The 21,683-nt window shown below is 35.2% G+C and overlaps 1 protein-coding gene across 1 annotated transcript; it reads right to left on the bottom strand.

Moving 5' to 3' along the window:
• Nucleotides 1–2,646: 2,646 nt before the first annotated feature.
• On the bottom strand, nt 2,647–11,801 carry LOC127941631 (GDNF family receptor alpha-2-like). The gene is made up of 3 exons (XM_052536928.1): nt 11,795–11,801; nt 11,591–11,668; nt 2,647–3,035 (listed from the first exon to the last, which is right to left on the bottom strand). Exons 1-3 carry the CDS (start codon nt 11,799–11,801, stop codon nt 2,647–2,649), a joined length of 474 nt encoding a protein of 157 aa, XP_052392888.1.
• Nucleotides 11,802–21,683: the final 9,882 nt, after the last annotated feature.

Consider the following 21,683-nt stretch of genomic DNA (forward strand, 5'->3'; position numbering starts at 1 on the left):
TCTTTCAGTGTATTTCAATGTTCGGGCAATCTCTTGCAGTCCCAGGTGACTGTTGATGAATGACACATGAACTGAGAGAGTTGAGCACAGGCTCAAAAGAGAATGTTTCATTTGACACAGCCCATCGATTTTCTCCTAGTTCACTATTCTAGGTTAATTACCATTCCCCACTCGATAAAACACCTATTCTACATGTTGCTAATAGACTGTTAGTGTTCACTGGTTGCATGATTGATCACTGATTTTTTTGTTCCTCTGACATTAAGTGATAAGACATTAAGGGTCAAGACATTGCATGCTTGAATATACCGTATACTGATCAAACCTTATGGTCGATGCAGTGCTGCAAATGGCTGTCTGTCAGCGTTTGGGTCAATAATGAGCTTTTAATGGGTTGTGTGTCCTTGGCTATATACTGAAGATTACATATCGGTTACTTCTGTAGTGAAGTGTTTTTTGACCTCCTAAGGATTCAATCTCTAGCATGTTTTTGAGCATATGGATCTCCTGCTGATTCAATGTTTGTAATACATGTTGAAAATATGGATCACCTACTGATACAATGTCATTTATGTTGTTTCTATTTAGAGTTGACCTACAACAGCTACTCAGTAATAGTCAATAATACAAGTAAAAGACAATTAATTGTATTATTTCTTATTCGAGTGTTTGCACTGTTGACTTCAGGGATTCTGCACGTTGGTTTAACCGCATGACTCTGATTTGACAGAAATATTATTAAATATTAATAAGCAGTGAAATGGTTTCATTTATTTTTTCTAAGATTTTTTTTTTATTACTATTATTTTTTAATTTACCAATTTAACTTCTAAATGAGGCATTTATTTTCTTAATTATGATATCAGGGCAGTTATATTATTATGACATGGTGTACACAAAAGAGGCATATCCAAGTCTTTTATTTATTTGTTTTTATGATAATATTTGATGTAATTATGGCATCAGGACAGTTGTGTCATCGTGACATTTGACTTTGTTTCCTACGAAAAAAAATGTATGTGTATACTTTTAATTAAGAGACTAAACAACTAAGGAAATAAATAAAACAGGTATATTCAAGTCATTTAACTTTTTTAATTAAACCTTTTCTCCTAATTATATCTTGACAGTTTTATTATCCTAAAATTTTCGACTTTGTGGCCTAAAATTATCAATGTTAATTTGAATTAAAAAAAAAAAAACATTAAATTAAAGTGATTTTATTTTATTGTCAAAATATTTTTTTTTCTTAGTTATGATATCAGGAAAGACCTGTCATCCTGATATATTACTTTGTGGGATAAAAAATAATAATTAATACATTTGAAATTAGAAAATAAAATAATAAATAAATGAATAAATGAACTATGGCTCTGTACACTGTAAAACCGAACAGTGAAATTAATCAAATGAAATTAGTTAATTGCACTCAAATAATAACTAAAGTTCATTGGACTTAATTTAAATAAGTTCTGTTAACTCAAAAATTTGTTGTAGTGAGGTGAACTTAAAATGATTGTGTTTTCTAGTTCCCAGCATGTTTTGCATCAGAAAACAAGAAAATAAATTTAGAAATTAAGTGTTATTTTGTGTGTTTTTACACAATATTAACATAGAGGGACATAAGTTAATACATAAATGTTGTGTTATATTAGATTTTACAAAGGTTTATGTTATGTTGGATTTGTAGTGTTACCGTTGTGGTGAAGAGTAGAGCCTGTGGTTAGACTGAGGATGGACAGCAAAAGCCTAATTTTGAGTGTATTTCCCACATTATAGGAGTTGAAAAATAGATACAATTATGAGTGAATGACTCCCTAATTATAAGTTCAGAAATATAATCGTTTAAGATAACTCTAAGATAATTTAAGGCAACTGGAATTAATTTTTTTAAGTTTATGTAATGTTAAAACATTTAAAAACATCACTTAAATGTTTTTGTGTAATCTGTTACAAAATATTTTTTGAGTTCTGTGAACTTATCAGGGTTTACAGTGTATAAATACTGCTCCATCTGAAAGCATGTGAAAATACCACATGTAATAACATGTTTATACTCAAAAACCACCTCATAATGCCAGTCAAGTGTGTGAAATAAATACTTCTGTGAGATGATGTGGCTTCTTAAACAGAATAAGGCATACAACATATTTCATAGTATTACAATTATAAAATAATTATATATAAAAACAAAAAAATCACATATTGTCATAGTCTTGTTTATTAGTCACGTTGCATCAGTTAAATCTTCTGTTTATTCAGCTACTGCTTTATGGTGTATTTAGAGTTTGGCCTCTGGCCTTCAGATGGAGATTTACTACTGATCACAGAACTGTGCTTCACTGAACGATACACATGATAATCACAGCTTCGCCTTGTCACGAATGGAATTTCATTCCGATTTATCGTGCAACCCTAATTTAGATTTAGAAATGAAAAAGTAATTTTGACAAAAGTCATTGTAGGTGTAAATAGATTTTTTTTTAATTTGTATTTTTTTATAAATTAATAGATTCAGGTCAAGGGAGGGGTTAAATATCTTTGTCGTTGTTAGACCTTCAAATATTTCATAGAGCATGCATATATAAATCCTTTATCAAAAGTGTTAGCATACATTTCTGGTGCCATGACCCAGATGAAATAACCTTACCTGCAGAGCGGATCTGAACGGCAGGTCCTCCTTAGCTCTAGACAGTTTGGTTTTGTCTTCTCCTCAAAAGAACACGCAGGCATGATGGTTTGCCGGCGACGTTCGGCACACGCTTTATCCCGACAGGAGCAGAAGAGCAGCGGGTAGCTAAATTCTGTTTGCACGCGGTCGAAGAACTGCCGCAGACCCCTGTGACAGCGCTTTCGGTTGCAGGGCTCCTGTGCTTGCTGAATGGGAGTTGCGGGGCTGCAGGTGGCCATGAGTGCAGTACGCTGTTTCTTGCAGGTGTCGTTGAGGTTGCAAGCTTTTGCCGCGTCCAGGCATGGATTGCAGTGCTTGCCCGTGTCAGAACACAGATTCCCTTTAGCAGTAGCGGAGTCCATAGCTGTTGGCACAGATAGAGGAGAGCAGTGAGGGTCGGCATGCTTGGTTAAACAAAGACAAGACAGATTCGAGTGAAAATACGTATTTAGATGTGTCTACTCAGGCACACAGACGAAGCACTGTCAGGTAGCTTCAGCTTTTGAGCCTGCAAATGTCAGTGCACATGTATTCCTCTAATAGAGGTATTTTGCAATACTCGTACATGAAAATAATCAAGACAAGCACATTTATCAAATATTACCCTGGCTGTGCACGCATCCTCCAAATTAGCCTCTATTTACATCTCTGCTTGAAAACTATGACATTTTATGACCTTTTCTGACTTTTTGATAAGAGCTAACACGATCTCTAATAGCGTTTTTCATTCCAACATGCACAGGCGGCTTCATGCTAGTCAACTTTTGTCTTTTGAAGCATGTTTAATTAGATTTTATACCAAATGAGAACTGCTGGATAAGCCATTGTTAGACGTCTTGGGTGGTTCTTAGTGAAATAGCTCTTGATTGTCATTTAGAAGATAGTCTCAGTCTTTTCTGAGTTGAAATTCTTACTGAGATGGCTTTACCATTGTCATGCTCCAGACTGAGACTGGTCACACTAGCATGATTTTGTGATACTTATTTAACTATCTACTTTTGGAAACACTCTTAGTCTAAAGGTTGTTAAGGCAATATTTACCCAGTGATATTTAGCATGTTATGTTAGTCCTTTTGGTTTCAAGAAGTAGATAATTGTGAATGCTCTTTTACATTCAATTCTGTCCATTAGTGGAGCTGGATGCATATTTCAAAAAATACCAGAACTGAATGATGTGGATGAATTTCGCTGAGCATTCCTGGAACTTGCATTTTTGTGTCTATTCTTTTTAGCGAATCAATGCAGTATAACCAATGTTTTATAAAATACAACATGGCAGTGCAAATGAACTAATCACCCTTATGAGTTCATTCTTTTTGGTGAATCTATAACATAAATTGTGACCATGTTTTAGTCAGATTCCCAAAAGTATGAAAACTATATTTTGGTGATTCACAAACATGCAGTCACTGTGGTCTTATTCCTTACAGATGGTGCTTAAAATCAAGTATTATCAGTGGAGTCTGATTTCTTAGTGTATCAAAAACATGCTGCACATCCTATGTATGAGCCAAAAGAAAGAAACCTATTTTGGTAAAAAAAACAAACAAAAAAACATTGTTGTATACTGCAATGAAGCAATCACATACAGAAAAACACATGGGAAATATTGTTGGGACAAATACAACTTTTTTGCCTGTGTGGGGTCTGGCAGCAGAGACACAGCCCCTGGAGACTTCCTTTATCTGTAATGAGTGTGTGTGTGGTCTGATTTATTCTAACCAGTGTGTTTTTTAAGGAGTCTTAACATCCCACCCCAAAAGAACACCGGCCAACACTTCCTCATGTTTCCAAAACTCATTATCTCATTTTGCATCTTAAAATACGCTGATAAAACTCACAGTTTGCAAAGGGCAAAACTGTTCAAGTGAAAAAAAAAAGGAAAAGCTCTCAAGTCCTGCCAGAAGTGATAAATATTCTTTGCATATAAGAACGCAATGGCCAATTAGCACTACGCCAGAGCTACCTTGTTATCTCTCTGACAGACAAGGTTTTTACAGTATCCTCGGCTCAAAGTTTCCTCGCTGCGCGCTCGCACATGTTTTATTAAAGCTGAGGGAATCAGGCAGGGGCTTCAAAACAGATCTCACTGAGGCCTCGCTTCTCACAAGGTCATGTAAGTGGAAAGTGTACCTGTCCGCTGATTGCCTCACTAGCAAAAACATCCCTGCTCTCTTGCCAGACAACCGCTCCTCACCCTTCTTTCCAAATGACTTATGACGCAAACACAATCTCTTCTTCAGAAACCCCTGGAAGTCCTCAGACAAGGACTGTGTTCATCATACAGCCTGTTCTTAATGGAACTGATAAAAACAAATAAACTTAATATGCATGTTTTGGAATCATAGCTCAAATATTTATGCTATAAAAAAAATTCTGGCTTCAATATTTGTATTATTAATATTTTATGTGCTAAATCAAAATAATCAAGTACAAAATTAAGACTGGGGGGAATATCCATAAGCCCTTGTGCTTTAGTAATTTAATTATATATGTTTGGTCAAAGTATGGTAGCTTAAGGGTACATGAAGTAATGCAAGTTTGAGTTCTCTTCAGTACTGCTACTGTTGTTGGTATTCGTTTTTCTTGTAGTTTCGAAGAGCAGTTTTATGTGAATTACTGGGGAGAAAATACCCAATAATTTCAAACGCTGCAGTATATATTGATTCCATACTGGTTAGCGGGCAATATTGGAATTTTTTTTATTGTATTATTATTATTATTATTTTTTATTTTTTTAATGAATGCAGTTTTTACTATACTGTATTGTATACAAATGGATTGGTTAATATCTTATGTCTGGTAATTAAAGCTGCAGTCGGTAACTTTTGACGCTCTAGCGGTTATTAAACAGAACTGCTTGCGTCTTGCGGAATAACATCATAGCCGGATCTACTTCTCTCTTTTTATGTCTATGAAGAATCACAAAGGTACTGGGGTACTCCACTGTGGTACCCCTGAAGCAATCTAAAATAGTCCCAATATAAACACTTATTATAGGTGTACCCTAGTGATTCAGGACAGGCTAAAAACACAATTTGGAAAATGGATTCATGGTGTACTCGCTTATTATGTACATTTTGTAAATTTTGAACACAAATAAAGTTACGGACCGCAGCTCTGATTGGTTGTTTCTTAACAGGAGCGATGTATTTCTGCAGATGGCAATAGGACCATTGGGAGGAGCCAGAGGAGCTTGGTTTTTTCACAGATTATCTGTCTCATATTCTACTGTCAGGACATAATGACAGGTTTAACAAATATGTAAAAAAATATATTTTTACAAAAGTTACCTACTGCAGCTTTAATTTGATCAAAAATACAGTATCATTGATCATTTTAATATGTCATTTCAGAATAGAAGTCTTCATTTCTTTTTAAAAGAATACAATTCTTGTATTGATAGCCATTGAGAAATGTCTCTTTGTTCTGAATTGGGTCATAGATTAAAATCTGATTTTCTTTGATCTTTTGGCATGTAAGAGGTCATTGTACTATAAAATCATGCTGTGAGTTTCAGAGCCCAACACTACCTTGTTTCAGGTTCATTGCACCAGATGACAGACTGTTGAGAGTATGAATACAGTGATCTCATCATTGCAACTGCAGAGATCATAACTAACAGTTATGTACATGAATAAGATATTCATTGTGCAGTGTAGAATGTATCATTGATAATAAAGTTGCGCTGTGTGATTCCAGCGATTATAGAGCATTCATTGATAGTTTCCTGTGTATAATTTAATCACATTTTAAAAAACTGATTAGTTTCACTAAATTAAGGAAAACAACATGTTAGTCTCTAACTTGATCTACTGATGCAAAAACAGCAATAAATGATTTTGAAGAACATCTGACTGTACACAAACTCATTATGTATTAAAAATCACTGCAGATGAGCTTTAGAATTACCGTGGTTACTATGTTGTGGTATTACTGTCAGTAATTGTTTGCACCGAAAGTGCGACTTATTTACCAAAGACTTATTTACCTTTGATTATACTGAGACATTCACATAGTTGAAAATAAATAAGCACTTTCCTAGGATTCGAATTAGGGTTGCATGATTAATTGAATTCGATTGCATTGCATATCTTTTACTGAAGCACAGTTCTGTGATCAGTAGTTAATCTCCATCCGAAGGCCAGAGGCCGCTTTATGCCCTGCAGGAGAAAGGAAATGAACGTCATTCCAAGGTTGTGGCTAGAAGGGATACCCGCTGCGGCCAGAAACAAACAATGAAGCCGTAGTTCACTCACAAGTTATGCAAAACACACTATTATGAAATCAATTAAATTGTTAAGCGATTATGACAGCAGGTTGCATTGCTTGTCAATGAACTACGGCTCTGTGTAGTAAATGCTGCTCCATCTGAACCCACTTCTGTATACAATCAAGCCTTTACCCGGCGAGTTTGAGTCGTTTAAAACATGCATTTGAAAAAAGCAACATGTGTCAAACAATCCAATATATACTGAAATATAACAAAAATTATAATAAGAAGAACTTCGATAAGCCATATATTTTCATAGCCCTGTGTTTATTATTCACGTTGAATCATTGAAAGCAGTTTATTCTCCAGTGGGCGGTGCCAAAGATGCAATGCTGTAGAAATAGGCATTTATCTGATTCCTAAAGTGACTTTAATCTGAAATAAAATAAAAGCTGTTTTGGACTAACAAAGAACTTCTGAGCTCTGAAATGCAATTTTGAAATGAATTTTATAGTACAATGATGACCTCTCACATGTCAAAAGATCATCTCAATGCCTGACCTCTTTAAAGTGCTATCATTCACCTGAAACTTTCTTTTTGATTATTCATCACGCTCACCATAAACCAACTCCGCAAAATGTGATTATCATGCATCCGGCACCAGGTTAAAATAAAATTTAATCCATGCTCCTCAGAATCTTTTCTTGCTTTTAAATCCGCTGGCAATCGCAGAGCATAAACACTCTTTCAACATCACTCCCATCTTAGCTGGCTGTTCCACAGTAATCAATTGGAAACACTCATCGAAAGCATCCTTTAATGTTCCACTGTTCTCTCTATATAGTGTGGCCATTATTTTATATATATATATAAAGTCCCTTTCTATTATCCTCTTATCTCCCATTCCTGTCTTGAGAATCTATCACACCAGTGTCCCATGACAATTCTTTAAAGAACCAAGCAGATGTGAGCGGTCATCTGTTCATTGACAAATGAACAGGAGATCCATGTAACAAGATGTCTGATTATTTTTATGTTATGAGTGCTTTTCCAGTCCTGCTTTAGAAGCGAAACGTGCGCTCAGAGGTGTGTTGTTTTGGTCCTGATATTCATCTTATCTCGTGTCAGAGGGAAAGGGTCTCTAACAAATCTTCAAGGAGAGCCAGGTTACGGAGGCTTTCGCCAGCGAGGGAAAGGAATTATGAAAGGAAAATATTTGATTATGTTTTGGCCTCAGCCCTCATGGGAGGAAATCTGCTGATTTTAGACTGCATCTCACACATTTTGCGTTTGATTGAAGCGACTAGTCATATTTAAGGGAGACTAGGTAGTGTGAAAACGTAAAATTTGTTTTATAATTCAATTTGTGATCAGAGATCTGGTGTAATCTGAATCAGCATGTATTTTTATATATAACACATGCAACTGTAAAAAAAAAAAAAAAAATCCTTCCTTCAAATTGCTCACATACTGTAAATTTGAGTGCATTTTCATTTCAGGATGCAATGAATGTGAGGATTTGTTCAAATGTGGCTAACACTTCTGTATAGACTTTGCTTAAGGCAGTTGTTGAAGTGTACGGTAATAATTTGAGCATTTATTCATGTGTTACATGTGCTTTTTATCGTCGCATACAGGCACTTTAGAAGTAACTCACAATCTATGTGCATTATGCAAATATTCAAGGATCAGTGCCGCCCTGTGTATTCAGGTCACTTAGTAGATTATTAATACAAACACCATCTCGAGTGTGCTTGTTAGTCCATGTATTTAGTCTTTTTTTCTTATGCTTGCAGAAAAGCTATTTAGAGGGTTCAGATTTGATTTCACAAACCTGTAAATGAGTGTTTCTTCAATTACAGGCACATGTGTATCCCCGGGGTAGCCTTTTATTAAAACTAACACCTTTTTTATTTATTTATTTTTGTTGTTATATGAAAGTCGCTGTAGAATTCTTTGAAAAATCTCACTAGGCTTTCCTAATTTATTTTTGCTGCTTATAAAGGTCCTTGACTTTTATGCTTGAAATATGAAAATCCATCACAAAATACTAATTAGTAGTAAACAAGAAGGAATAAACAGAGAAAAAAAAATAATCATTGTGAATTGTTATTTAGATACTGTTGTAGTAGCCTATTTATTCATATTTTGACTTGGCTTCTTCATTTACATTTAATTTAGTTTTAATATTTTTTTTACTAGTATTTTTGTTAGTTTTTATTTTAAAAACATCTAGGTAAATAAATAAATAAATCAGTTTTAGATTTAATCATTTTAATACTTTAATTTATACTTATGTTAGTCTCTTTATATATATATATAGGAGTTAGCATTTTAATTTTCATATTTTTAACATTATTTATTTGTTTGTATTCAGAATAAGTAAAATTACACATAAGAAAGGTAGCACAGGTTTCTGGCATTTTATCACAAAAACAACTTAAAATTTTATTTTCAGCACTGAATACTTAGAAATAAATAAATATTCACTGAAGAAGCACCCAGAATTAGTATAGGTATACAAGGAACTGGCTCTGAAATAAGCTGCATAAAATAAAACTTAACATGAAGCAAATTCACATTTCATGATGTGTTTTTCTTACGTGGGAATATAAAAGGGCAGAACAGCAAAACGGGTGTAAGACAAATACTGCAGAAATAATTGAAACTGTCATGCTTCTCACGCAACACCTCCTTGCCTATAACGTATGAAAGCATTTTCTAATAGTGCATTTACTACCTATATGTACCTGACATGCCAAATAATTCTCAATATGACTGCATATATGCCTGTACATAGTCTAAAGCATCTGCAACCTGTAGAGATGGTTTTTCAGATGGCCTCCTAGTCGGTTTTATATAAGGCTACAGATTACCTCTGCTGTGATTGAAGAAATGAGAAACGGGAACAGTCGCATAAGGAATAGGAAACAAATTTTTTTTTTTTTGTGGCTGTGTGGTGGATAGCTTTTGTTAAAAGCCGTCAGCGAGACCGCAGCATGAGTTTGATTTTCTATTTATTTGTTTTCTGTTTACCTTTTCACCAAAAGCCCTGCCAACTGGTTTCTGCCTCCCATAAACCGTATTCCAGCAGCCAACTTTTGGATACTTAAAGTTCCTATGACATGAAAATTTCACTTTCTGAGGTTTTTTAAGATTAATATGAGTTCCCCGAGCCTGTATATGGTCCTCAAGTTTCTAGAAATTTGAATTGGTGTAAATTGAGATTTTTCTATCTTTCTCTGCCTTTGAGAAAATGGAAGCTCAATCAGGCTGATCTTGAATCTCCTCGTTGTGACGTTGCAATGAGAATTGTTACCACCCCTTTCTCTGCCTTGCCCGCCCAAATATTTACATATAATTCAGCACAGGCGTTACAAACAGACTTTTATGATATGGATTCGACAGCACCGGCACAAACAGTGAGTAACAGTGTTCATTAATGCCTGATCTGTGATCAGTGATTTCTGATGTGTCGCTAATCATTCAAGTTCACACAGACTTTCTTTCTAAATCGTTTAATACTGATGCATCAGTGAATCAAGCCAGTGACTAAACGATCAACTCCGCGTTGTTTCTCTTAGTAGCATGAAACAAATCTGTTATTTAAATTGTGATTTAACTACAGAGAGCGATCAAAGAAAGCTCACTTTTTTTCCGGAGCTGTTACACATCGTGAGTATATCTGCACACTTGCCCAAACTGCCGTTACAATGAATGACGCTGTTATGCTGCACAACAAAGCTCTTACTGTGTTCATGTGTTTGCTGTTAGCTGTGGTGAAAGCATTTTGTGAGATAACGTGTTGCAATAATGACGAGATCACTGCATCCATGCGATAAACAGACTCTGTCTACTCAATGCTCATCACTGCAGCCTTTCATGTGATGGGAAAAGATCGAACATTTTTTTATATAATCCACACTTCCACGATTCGTTAATCTCGACAGCTGTAATAGTAAAAAAAAAAAAAAAAATAATAATAATATATATATATATATATATAACGTTATATTTGAGAGGGGTTCCACGTGAACGCATTTCGAATGCAACGATGTCAGCCAATCACAACAGTTGAGTCTCACAGCAGACACGTCCCTTCAAACAGAGCATTCAAGCCAGAGGGCTAATATCAGGATCTAAAAATGCTTTTTATTTCTAAATTTTAAATGTAAAAATCATATTAACAATATAAGTACACCTAAGAGAACATTAAAAAGCATTTAAAGATAAGGAAATGATCCATGTCATGGGACCTTTAAAGCACTCCCAGATAATGAAAGTGCTGTTTATCCCATGTAATTGTATTTTCCCCATTTATTACATTATATTTGCTCGTTTTAAAAGCTATATTTACTTTTAATTCTTAACAATAATTAATAGATTCTATAGTAATTCATTAATATATTATTTATTAAGTAATTTACATAATTATTTTGTAAAGTAGACTGCTTATATAATTTTATTTAAAAAAAGCACAAAATAAATGTTTTTTATCATGCTGAATGTGCCAATAAAACATTAATGCAACACAGCGAACTGTATTTCTGTAGAAATAAATAAATCAATAAATAAAAACTGTCTGAGAGTATGAGAAGATGAATGAATATAAAGGATAGTGCTAACCTTGAACAGGAAAAAAAACCTGGGCTTTCTTTAACCGCTGAAAAAAACACAGAACAGCTCTTAAGATGTCTTCACTTACCAGATATAATGGAGGCAAGTCTAAACTCATCAGTGAGATGCATTGGTTCATATGGGGAGGTCTCATACAGTTCTTCTCCTTCAAAATAACACAAAAACAGAGAAATATTACATATTAGCATTGTTTGGGTTTTGCAGGAATATAATGTTCTGGTTAGGACAGGGCATACGGGTTAATTTATAAGTATTTTTCAAATACATCTACGGTACATCTCGCAAAGGTTATAAAGATAAATACAAATTCTTTAATACAAGATTCCTTAAAATAATGTTTTCAAAAGGCCAGACTCCTCTAAAATCTCACACTGTTTTAAGTACACACTCTCAAGAATTACAGCTCAGCAGTCTTTTGTCCAGATTTGTACTGGCCAACAATCACAAATTAGGTCCCCGGTGTTGCATCCCATTGGATGTTTCCAGAAAGTCTGCTGTTTTCTAATCCAAGGCCTTGAGCTGGAGCCCACAAAGAAGTGCAACCAATCTGCTAACTGGTCCCAGCAGAGGACACGCTATAACAATGAAAGCTGTGACACTAGACCTTCAACAGACTTATGTGAGGCTCTCAGATAAAGACTTCCAGCTGTCTAGCTCTTTAATGTTTTCCTTTGAGATCAACAGAAAAAGTTTCTGTTGGGTGATTAGCACAGATTCTCCAGACAGATTAACACATGGTGCTTATTTGGGAAATGTAGGATTGAATGTGCGCTGTGTCATGCACCTATTCTAGCAGTCTGCTTCTAATCTGGTGGGATTCAGGCTGATTAATATAATTAAAGTGATAGTTCATAAAAAATTTATTAAATTCTGCCATTATTTACTGATCCTCATGTTCCTCATTCCAGACTTATGACAGCCTGCTGCACTATATATATATACAGTATTGTTCAAAATAATAGCAGTACAATGTGACTAACCAGAATAATCAAGGTTTTTAGTATATTTTTTATTGCTACGTGGCAAACAAGTTACCAGTAGGTTCAGTAGATTGTCAGAAAACAAACAAGACCCAGCATTCATGATATGCACGCTCTTAAGGCTGTGCAATTGGGCAATTAGTTGAAAGGGGTGTGTTCAAAAAAATAGCAGTGTCTACCTTTGACTGTACAAACTCAAAACTATTTTGTACAAACATTTTTTTTTTCTGGGATTTAGCAATCCTGTGAATCACTAAACTAATATTAAGTTGTATGACCCCAGTTTTTTAAAACTGCTTGACATCTGTGTGGCATGGAGTCAACCAACTTGTGGCACCTCTCAGCTGTTATTCCACTCCATGATTCTTTAACAACATTCCACAATTCATTCACATTTCTTGGTTTTGCTTCAGAAACAGCATTTTTGATATCACCCCACAAGTTCTCAATTGGATTAAGGTCTGGAGATTGGGCTGGCCACTCCATAACATTAATTTTGTTGGTTTGGAACCAAGACTTTGCCCGTTTACTAGTGTGTTTTGGGTCATTGTCTTGTTGAAACAACCATTTCAAGGGCATGTCCTCTTCAGCATAGGGCAACATGACCTCTTCAAGTATTTTAACATATGCAAACTGATCCATGATCCCTGGTATGCGATAAATAGGCCCAACACCATAGTAGGAGAAACATGCCCATATCATGATGCTTGCACCTCCATGCTTCACTGTCTTCACTGTGTACTGTGGCTTGAATTCAGAGTTTGGGGGTCGTCTCACAAACTGTCTGTGGCCCTTGGACCCAAAAAGAACAATTTTACTCTCATCAACCCACAAAATGTTCCTCCATTTCTCTTTAGGCCAGTTGATGTGTTCTTTGGCAAATTGTAACCTCTTCTGCACATGCCTTTTTTTTAACAGAGGGACTTTGCGGGGGATTCTTGAAAATAGATTAGCTTCACACAGACGTCTTCTAACTGTCACAGTACTTACAGGTAACTCCAGACTGTCTTTGATCATCCTGGAGGTGATCATTGGCTGAGCCTTTGCCATTCTGGTTATTCTTCTATCCATTTTGATGGTTGTCTTCCGTTTTCTTCCACGTCTCTCTGGTTTTGCTCTCCATTTTAAGGCATTGGAGATCATTTTAGCTGAACAGCCTATCATTTTTTGCACCTCTTTATAGGTTTTCCCCTCTCTAATCAACTTTTTAATCAAAGTACGCTGTTCTTCTGAACAATGTCTTGAACGACCCATTTTCCTCAGCTTTCAAATGCATGTTCAACAAGTTTTGGCTTCATCCTTAAATAGGGGCCACCTGATTCACACCTGTTTCTTCACAAAATTGATGACCTCAGTGATTGAATGCCACACTGCTATTTTTTTGAACACACCCCTTTCAACTAATTCAACTAATTGCCCAATTGCACAGCCTTAAGAGCGTGCATATCATGAATGCTGGGTCTCATTTGTTTTCTGAGAATCTACTGAACCTACTGGTAACTTGTTTGCCACGTAGCAATAAAAAAATATACGAAAAACCTTGATTATTCTGGTTAGTCACATTGTACTGCTATTATTTTGAACAATACTGTATAACTCTACCTCTCATTCCATCCTGATGATCCGATATAGCTATTCGCATCTCAGCTTGTCTAACAGACATTTCTTCCTGGATGATGGACCATCACCTTCAACTCATCCTTGCCAAGACAGAACTGCTTGTGATTCCAGCAAACCCGTCGTTTCATCACAATTTCACCATCAAGTTAGGCACATCAACCATAACACCTACAAAAACAACTAGAAGCCTTGGTGTTATGATTGATTGCTAAAACTGTCCGATCCTGCAGATTTGCTTTATTCAACATTAAGAAGATCAAGCCCTTTCTTTCGGACCATGCTGCACAACTCCTTGTTCAAGCTCTTGTTCTGTCCAGGACTATTGCAATGCCCTCTTGGCAGGTCTTCCAGCCAATTCTATCAAACCTTTACAATTAATTCAGAACGTGGCAGCAAGATTCATTTTTAATGAGCCAAAAAGAATACATGTCACACCTCTGTTTATCAATTTGCACTGGTTTCCAAAAGCTGCTCGTATAAAATTCAATGCATTGATGTTTGCATACAAAACTACCACTGGCTCTGCACCCATCTTCCTAAATTTGTTACTTCAGACTTATGTGCCCTCTAGAAGCTTTTTTTTTTTTTTTTAAACAATCCATAATCAGATTTTCAGTTACAGTAAATACATAAGGATCATTCAATTCACCCTGATTGAATTGTACTATTTATTAAATGGTTTAAATCTTTTAAAGGCTTAATTTTTGAGTGTGTACAGACATTAAAAAAAAATGTTTTGAATAATGTTGGTACCCATTGACTTCAGTAGTATGAGTTGTTTTAAAAATTGCAAGTTTATCTGTCACAACTCTCATTTAATAACTTGCAATTCTGAGTACAAAAGTCATAATTGTGAGTTTTATTGCTCAGAATTGCAACAATTGCGAGAAAAATGTTGATGCATACTCTGAAAAATGAACTGCATATTTTTCTCCCAATTGCAAGTTTATATCAATGTATATAGAAATGTGTGATAAAAAGAAATTGCCTTTAATTAATTTATTTATTTTTTGTGGTGGAAACAGGCTTCCATAGAAAGTCAGTGGGGTTCCATGTGGATTGTATGGATACTATCAGATGAGACATTCTTTGCATGTAAAACTTTTAAATGTATTAGAATCACATTTTTTTAAGAAAGTAAATGTATATGGGTTTGGAATGACATGAGCTCAACCTTAAGTTTACCAAATTTATTGGTGAACTATCCTTTTAAATGGGAATTTTAAAAGGGCTTAATGGGTTTGAATCAGTTTTCCAGTAAAAATGGGTTTACATTTATATTTTTTGAAGGAACGATGAAGATCACATCAGTTATAGATTGAATTAGTCAAGCTGTAAATAATGACTTGTGTGCATTGGCTGGCCTTAAGTGCCATACTGTATGCCGGTCATAGCTCCACATTATGATGCCAGGTGGCCCCGTCATCCTAGAATGCTTCTCAACATCATCATCATCCCCAGCTTGTGTGTCCCTATTCCAAGCCCACTGGGCTCAGAGGGCCCTTTGGTCTCAGCAGTGTCTTTGTGTGCAACCCAAATGTACCTCTGGCTGGCAATTATTTTATGGGATCATCCTGGATCAAGAATTTATCTGCTGTGTCACTGTAGCTCTCCGCTGTCCGCCTCCCAGCTCTGCTGCTGCTGTGTGGCCACCTTTATGTTCTGTTCCTCAATGAGTTAATCCTGCACACACAGCCTTAATCTCTGCAGAACCAGCCCGCAGTGCCTTGTGCAGGGAAAATACTGGCAAGTTCCAGAGGGGGAACCGCTAGTGGCATAAAATAAGTGGCCACATAAATCTCGGGATAGAGGCGTTTGTCCCCCGTCATATTTGTGGAGTGTACTAGGCATGTATTTAGCATAAATTAGGTGAGTGTAATCTTCAAAACTTGATCCTGCCGAGAGTTTTCAGCAGGACATTACAGAGCACAGATGCTGGCATGATAAATGCAAAAGACTGTTATTGGCCGCGAGTTAAATAAGTAAGCAGATTTAACAATTCAGAGAACACAAACGGATACTGACATCGTCCTTGGCACTGACTTTGTCTGTTGCACTGTGAAAAAAAAAATGGCTGTGACTTGAAGGGTTCAACAGATGGAGAGCATTCCCAAGATACTGAAATTACACTCGGCATTGGGATGCTGGAAAGACTTTAAATGTGTGAACTGCCATATTTTAGAGTCATACAATTGACCTATCAGGATTTTTACACTATTGAGGGGATTTTTTTAGACGTTATTTCTAAAAATGTAAGATAACATCACAGACGACTTTGCAGCCACTGTAAATGACATCATGACTGGCTGATGCCAAAACCAGAGTGCTCACGATCCAAAACCCTTTGTTTGTCTCTATCCCTCTATCCCAGATCTAAACATATAAATCCAAAGTTCTGTCATGAAAACTTTAGATGGCGCAGGACGAAAACTCAATCTGACATAATGACATCGTTATTCACATGGCACAGCTGATTGGTCTTTTTCGTATCCACAGCAAATGTTGCAGCTCGCTTCAGAAACCCTCCGCCTTCCCCAGCTCCACCTGTATAGATCTGCTACGGGGTAATTTCATGTATATAATATGTGCAGCAGCAATATTTCTTACATGCTCACAGCGGTATGTCTATGCAGTTGCAAGTCTCTGTACTTGCTCTGCCACAGCAGCAGCAGCAGTGTAGCAGATCTGTTCTGCCAAGACCAAACACATTAACATTGTCATGTACATTACCATGCTTAACTGTCAGAGAGTTGTTACAACAGAACTGAATTTCATTATACCGCCCTCCCAAAAGAATCAAGAACTGCTCAGAACATTTACAGTGTTTTAGATTATTTAATAAAAAAACAGAACCATTTTATTTTTTTTAAAAAAGCTGAGAAAATAGGAGAAGATTCAGAATGAATCAAAGCATAGATGACGTATATTGAGTCGCTTGCACAGTCCTATACCACTTCCTGGATCAACATTTCATTTAATAACATTATGTTATTTATTAGTTATTTTACATATGCATCTGCTTACAAATATGATCACTTGTTTCTGCTTCTTCATTGTATTTTGATCCAGAAATGTAGTACTTTTTCAGAAGATGTGTACTAGTGCCTACTACCATATAACAGTGAATGCCAGAAAATGTCATCAAAAGTGAGGCAAGCGTTGTTTAATAAAACATGGAATGATGATGTTTCAATGATTAAATCTAATTAATCACAAAATAAATTTGATTGTGAAATACCCACAAAAGTTTATTTGAAAGTAGCAAGTAGACATTAAGAATTGTAGCTTTAGAAATAATTATTCAGTTTGATTCAACATAAAATTTATTACACAAACATTTAGGGCTCTATCATACACCTGGTGCAATGCAACGCCAGGCCCGTTGCAAGTGTTTTTTGCTAGTTTCAGGCCAACGCAGTTAACATTTTCATGTCCTGTGCCATGTTGTTTTAATTGCAAATGCATTTGCAGCCGTTCGTGCGCTTATGGGCGTGATGGTCTGAAAACGAGCATTGCTATGTTAAGGTGTAACGGAGGCCAGCAAGTAGATGCTGTGCAGGTAAACCTCACTCCCCTGATCTCAACAGACACACTAGCGACTGATGCTAGAGGCTGCTGTCTTTAGCCTCGTTGTTAGTGTGTCCGCCTCCCATGCTGGAGACCCACTCAGAACAAGAACGAGGTGTGGCAGTGAGGACCTCGGAGAGAGGTGTTACAGGGCCAACCGAAACAGACTGTGCATAAAAATAAAAATGCCTACATTGTCATACTGGATAATCATTGCATGTGTCAGAATTAGGTTACCTATTTACTCATGTAAGAGCAGCTCCCTTTCATCTCTGGATTGTTCTGTCTTTCTGCTTGCAATCTCCACCATGTAAATAGCACATCTGCCATGGCACAAGTGCAACTGGCTCTTGAAGGGAAAGGGAGATGAGACTCTGATTGGTTTATTGCAAGTTATGCCCAAAACACACCCATTACTCATTAAGACAATAGGAACAACCCTTTTAGACCCTTTTAGTTTTTCTTGTCATTAAAGTAGCATAAGTGGATTTGGACATACCCTGAGTGCACCTGCATTGTGTGCTTTAGACCCTGCATAAACTCATAAAAGAAGATATTGTTACCAATCGTCTTTAAAATACCTTCTTTTATGTTTCACAAAGGAAAGGTTTGAAGAGACATGAGGGTGTGTAAATGATGACATTATTATTATTATTATTATATTATTATTATTTGGAGGGAGGTGAACTGTCCTTTTAATATTTTTATTTTTATCATTATAATTTTAATTAAATATTTTAATCTTTTTTTATATATAACTAATTAACACGTTAAATTGACAGCCCAATATAATATAATATAATATAATATAATATAATATACAAAACTCTTTATTTTTATTCTTTTCAACAGCAAGAATAAACGTTTGTCCACATCGTGATATAGACGTGGTGGACGGGGTATGATGTATGATTCTTAACTTAAAGAATATCTCTTTGGATTTGAGTCTTGCAACTTTACAGATCTTCTTTATGCACCAAGAGCTTGTAACACTCCAAAGAGAAAGAAAAAAATATATATTGCATCATTCGACCCCTTTAAATAATGATTCATTAGATGAATTCATTAGCACATTATGCAATTAATTAGATTTTACTTTGAATTGCTTGACAGCCCTAATACATTGCTGCTTTTGAAAGGCTGTAAATGGAGAAAGATGGGCAAACTGACTACTTAGCCTGCCAAACAATGACCTTGGAAAAAACAACCTGATTTATACTCTTCTGTGGGCTGCAATAATTTCTATAGTTATATTATGTGCATTGCAGAAAACAGATTAAACAAGGACTGTGGGTTTATAGTATCAAGGCTGAATATTAAGTTGGCTCTGGTGGATACAAGTCAGCAGACACAAGTCAAAAAAGCTGCCAAACCAACTTGATTAAAGTGTGCCATTACATTTTCACTGTCTTTGTGTCACCAATTTTAATTACCTCTGATAATAAAGTTGGCATAATTTCTAATTAACCTCTCTGTCATAAAAATCCACTCTGTGCTTTCTTCTTGTAAGTCAGAGACTTTGTTGGAGAAACATCTTCATTTGCATATTTCAGACTCGTTCTGGGAGCATGACTTTCAGATAGAGACTGTCCCCATCTCAAAATTTCAGCAGCCTGTCTTCTCCTTATGGAGGTATAGATGTAACGGCATTGAAAACATCCTCTCTTCAATCCATGTAGACTGCAATTAAACTTTAACTGTGAAGATGTGTAGAGCTGCGTTTCCCAACCACTGCCTTACCAGTGAGACTCAAAAACCCCTTCATTCACACCAGACCACAAATGTGTTCCTTTTTTTTATCTCATATACTGTAATACTGTATATGGTTTTGCATTACCAATTAATATTATTAATTATTTATTTGTTTGCTTTCAAGTCTTTTAATGATGATTTATTCATTTATTTTACTTACTATTAGGGCCGGGACTTTAACGCGTTAATTGAGATTAATTAATTACACAAAAAATAACGCGTTAACTAAGATTAATTAATTACAGAAAAAAAAATTCCCGCATTTTTAATAACTTATTTTTGCACCGCGGAACGTTTCTCACTGGATGAGTTTCGGCGGACCGATTATACTGGAGCACCAACTAGCGTTCGCATATCACTGCAGCACATCGAGCCTCAAGTATCACCTCAACGCAAAACATATAGCAGCTAGCGTGGACTTTACATTTTATGTTGAACTATATATTATTTTGTTGGTGCAACAGTTTATTTTGAACTCTTTATTGTTTTGGCCAAGGTTGTTGAGAGTTGGACTTAGTATGTTATGGCCTCTGAAGCAACAGAGAGATGTTTTCTAATAGTCAGTGTTTCTAATGTTCTGAATGTAATTGACAGTATTGTGTTTTACTTAAAAAACACTTTACAGAAGGTTCCAGCACCTATAAGCTTCCTGAATTTCTGAAATGTACTATTTCTAAATTGTTTCTAAATATGCTATTGCTACACTTCATGGCAAAAATTGCACTGGTCTGCTAGACTTGGTTGAACAAAAATAAACAATATGTTGTTGCTTAAGCTTATGTATTCAGTCATTATTCAATGGTATACTATAAATCCATATGAAAATAAATTACTTCTCACTGTTCTCAGGTCAAATATTTATATGCGATTAAAATGCGATTAATTTCGATTAATTAATTACAAAGCCTCTAATTAATTAGATTAATTTTTTTAATCGAGTCCCGGCCCTACTTACTATATATAATATAAAGAAACTTTTAAATATATTTATAATTATATGATACATCTTTGAATGTCATTAATAATTATAATTAATTAATTTTGTCATTGTGATATTATAATGATAATATATTTATAGTGATTGGCAATCATTTGCAATACATTTTAATGTAAAAAATGTATTTTATTACATTATTTGTTTTATTTTTAAGTATTTTAATCTTTTCATCATCACCAACATAATAATGATAATAATAATCACAAATTTATTTTAATATTTATAATCCTAGTATTTTTATAATGATATGATTATTTAATTAAAAATGCCATTAATTCAGTTCACAATTTTCTTTTATTTTTAATTATGATATAATGGCAATATCATTTTATTTATTCATACATTCATAAATCATATTATTTAAAAGTGTCTTTAATGTAAAATGCTAAATTGAATATTCAGTTTAAATCTGTCTTTTTAACATTTCAAATGCATTTATGACAGAAAAGGAGAAATAATTAAATGGATGAATTACCTTCAAAGCTGTTCAGATGATGTTTAGATGAAAAGTCCAACTTTATAGCAGCATAACCATTCAATAAATGTGTTGATATTTTGGTTAAATGACATGACATCTATGGTGAAGAACAAAACTTAAAGTGGCGGTATATTTTTATTCTGTAACATTTAGTGCATCAGTTCTTGCCAGCTCATCTGATGTCTAATAAGTGCTCTTGAATAAACCTCAGTTTGTAATGTACAGGTGCATCTCAATAAATAAATAAAAGTTAATTTATTTCAGTATTTCAACTCAAATTGTGAAACTTGTGTATTAAATTCAATGCATACAGACTGAAGTAATTTAAGCCAGTCAAGAACACCAACACCATGGTAATTTAACCACTTTTGGTGCTTTTGGCAGTGTGGGCAGGTGCCAAATCCTGCTGGAAAATGAAATCAGCATCTTCAAAAATCTGGTCAGCAGATGGAAGCATTGAGTGCTCCAAAATTTCTTGGTAAACGGGTGCAGTGACTTTGTTTTAAAAAAAAAACAAAATGGACCAACACACTGGACTTCAAGCAACTTGGGCTATGAGCTTCTCCATTTCTTCAAATGAAATACAAAACTTCCTCTAATCTAAAAGGAGGAATTTGGACCACTGGGCAACAGTTCAGTTCTTCTTCTCCTTAGCCCAGGTAAAATGCCTCAGTCCATTCCTTGTGAAGTTCAATCAAATTCTTGAATTGATTATGCTTGAAAATTTGCTTGGTTGTGCATATTTTTCTTCCTCACTTTTTCCTTC

Source organism: Carassius gibelio, chromosome A21, assembly GCF_023724105.1.
Source record: "Carassius gibelio isolate Cgi1373 ecotype wild population from Czech Republic chromosome A21, carGib1.2-hapl.c, whole genome shotgun sequence".
NCBI lineage: Eukaryota > Metazoa > Chordata > Actinopteri > Cypriniformes > Cyprinidae > Carassius > Carassius gibelio.

What these genes read in the sequence shown, in the direction of transcription:
- LOC127941631 (XM_052536928.1), bottom strand. An exon ending in ACTTGCCTCCATTATATCTG is followed by an intron (nt 3,036 to 11,590) that starts GTAAGTGAAGAC and finishes CTGTGCCAACAG; the next exon opens with CTATGGACTCCGCTACTGCT.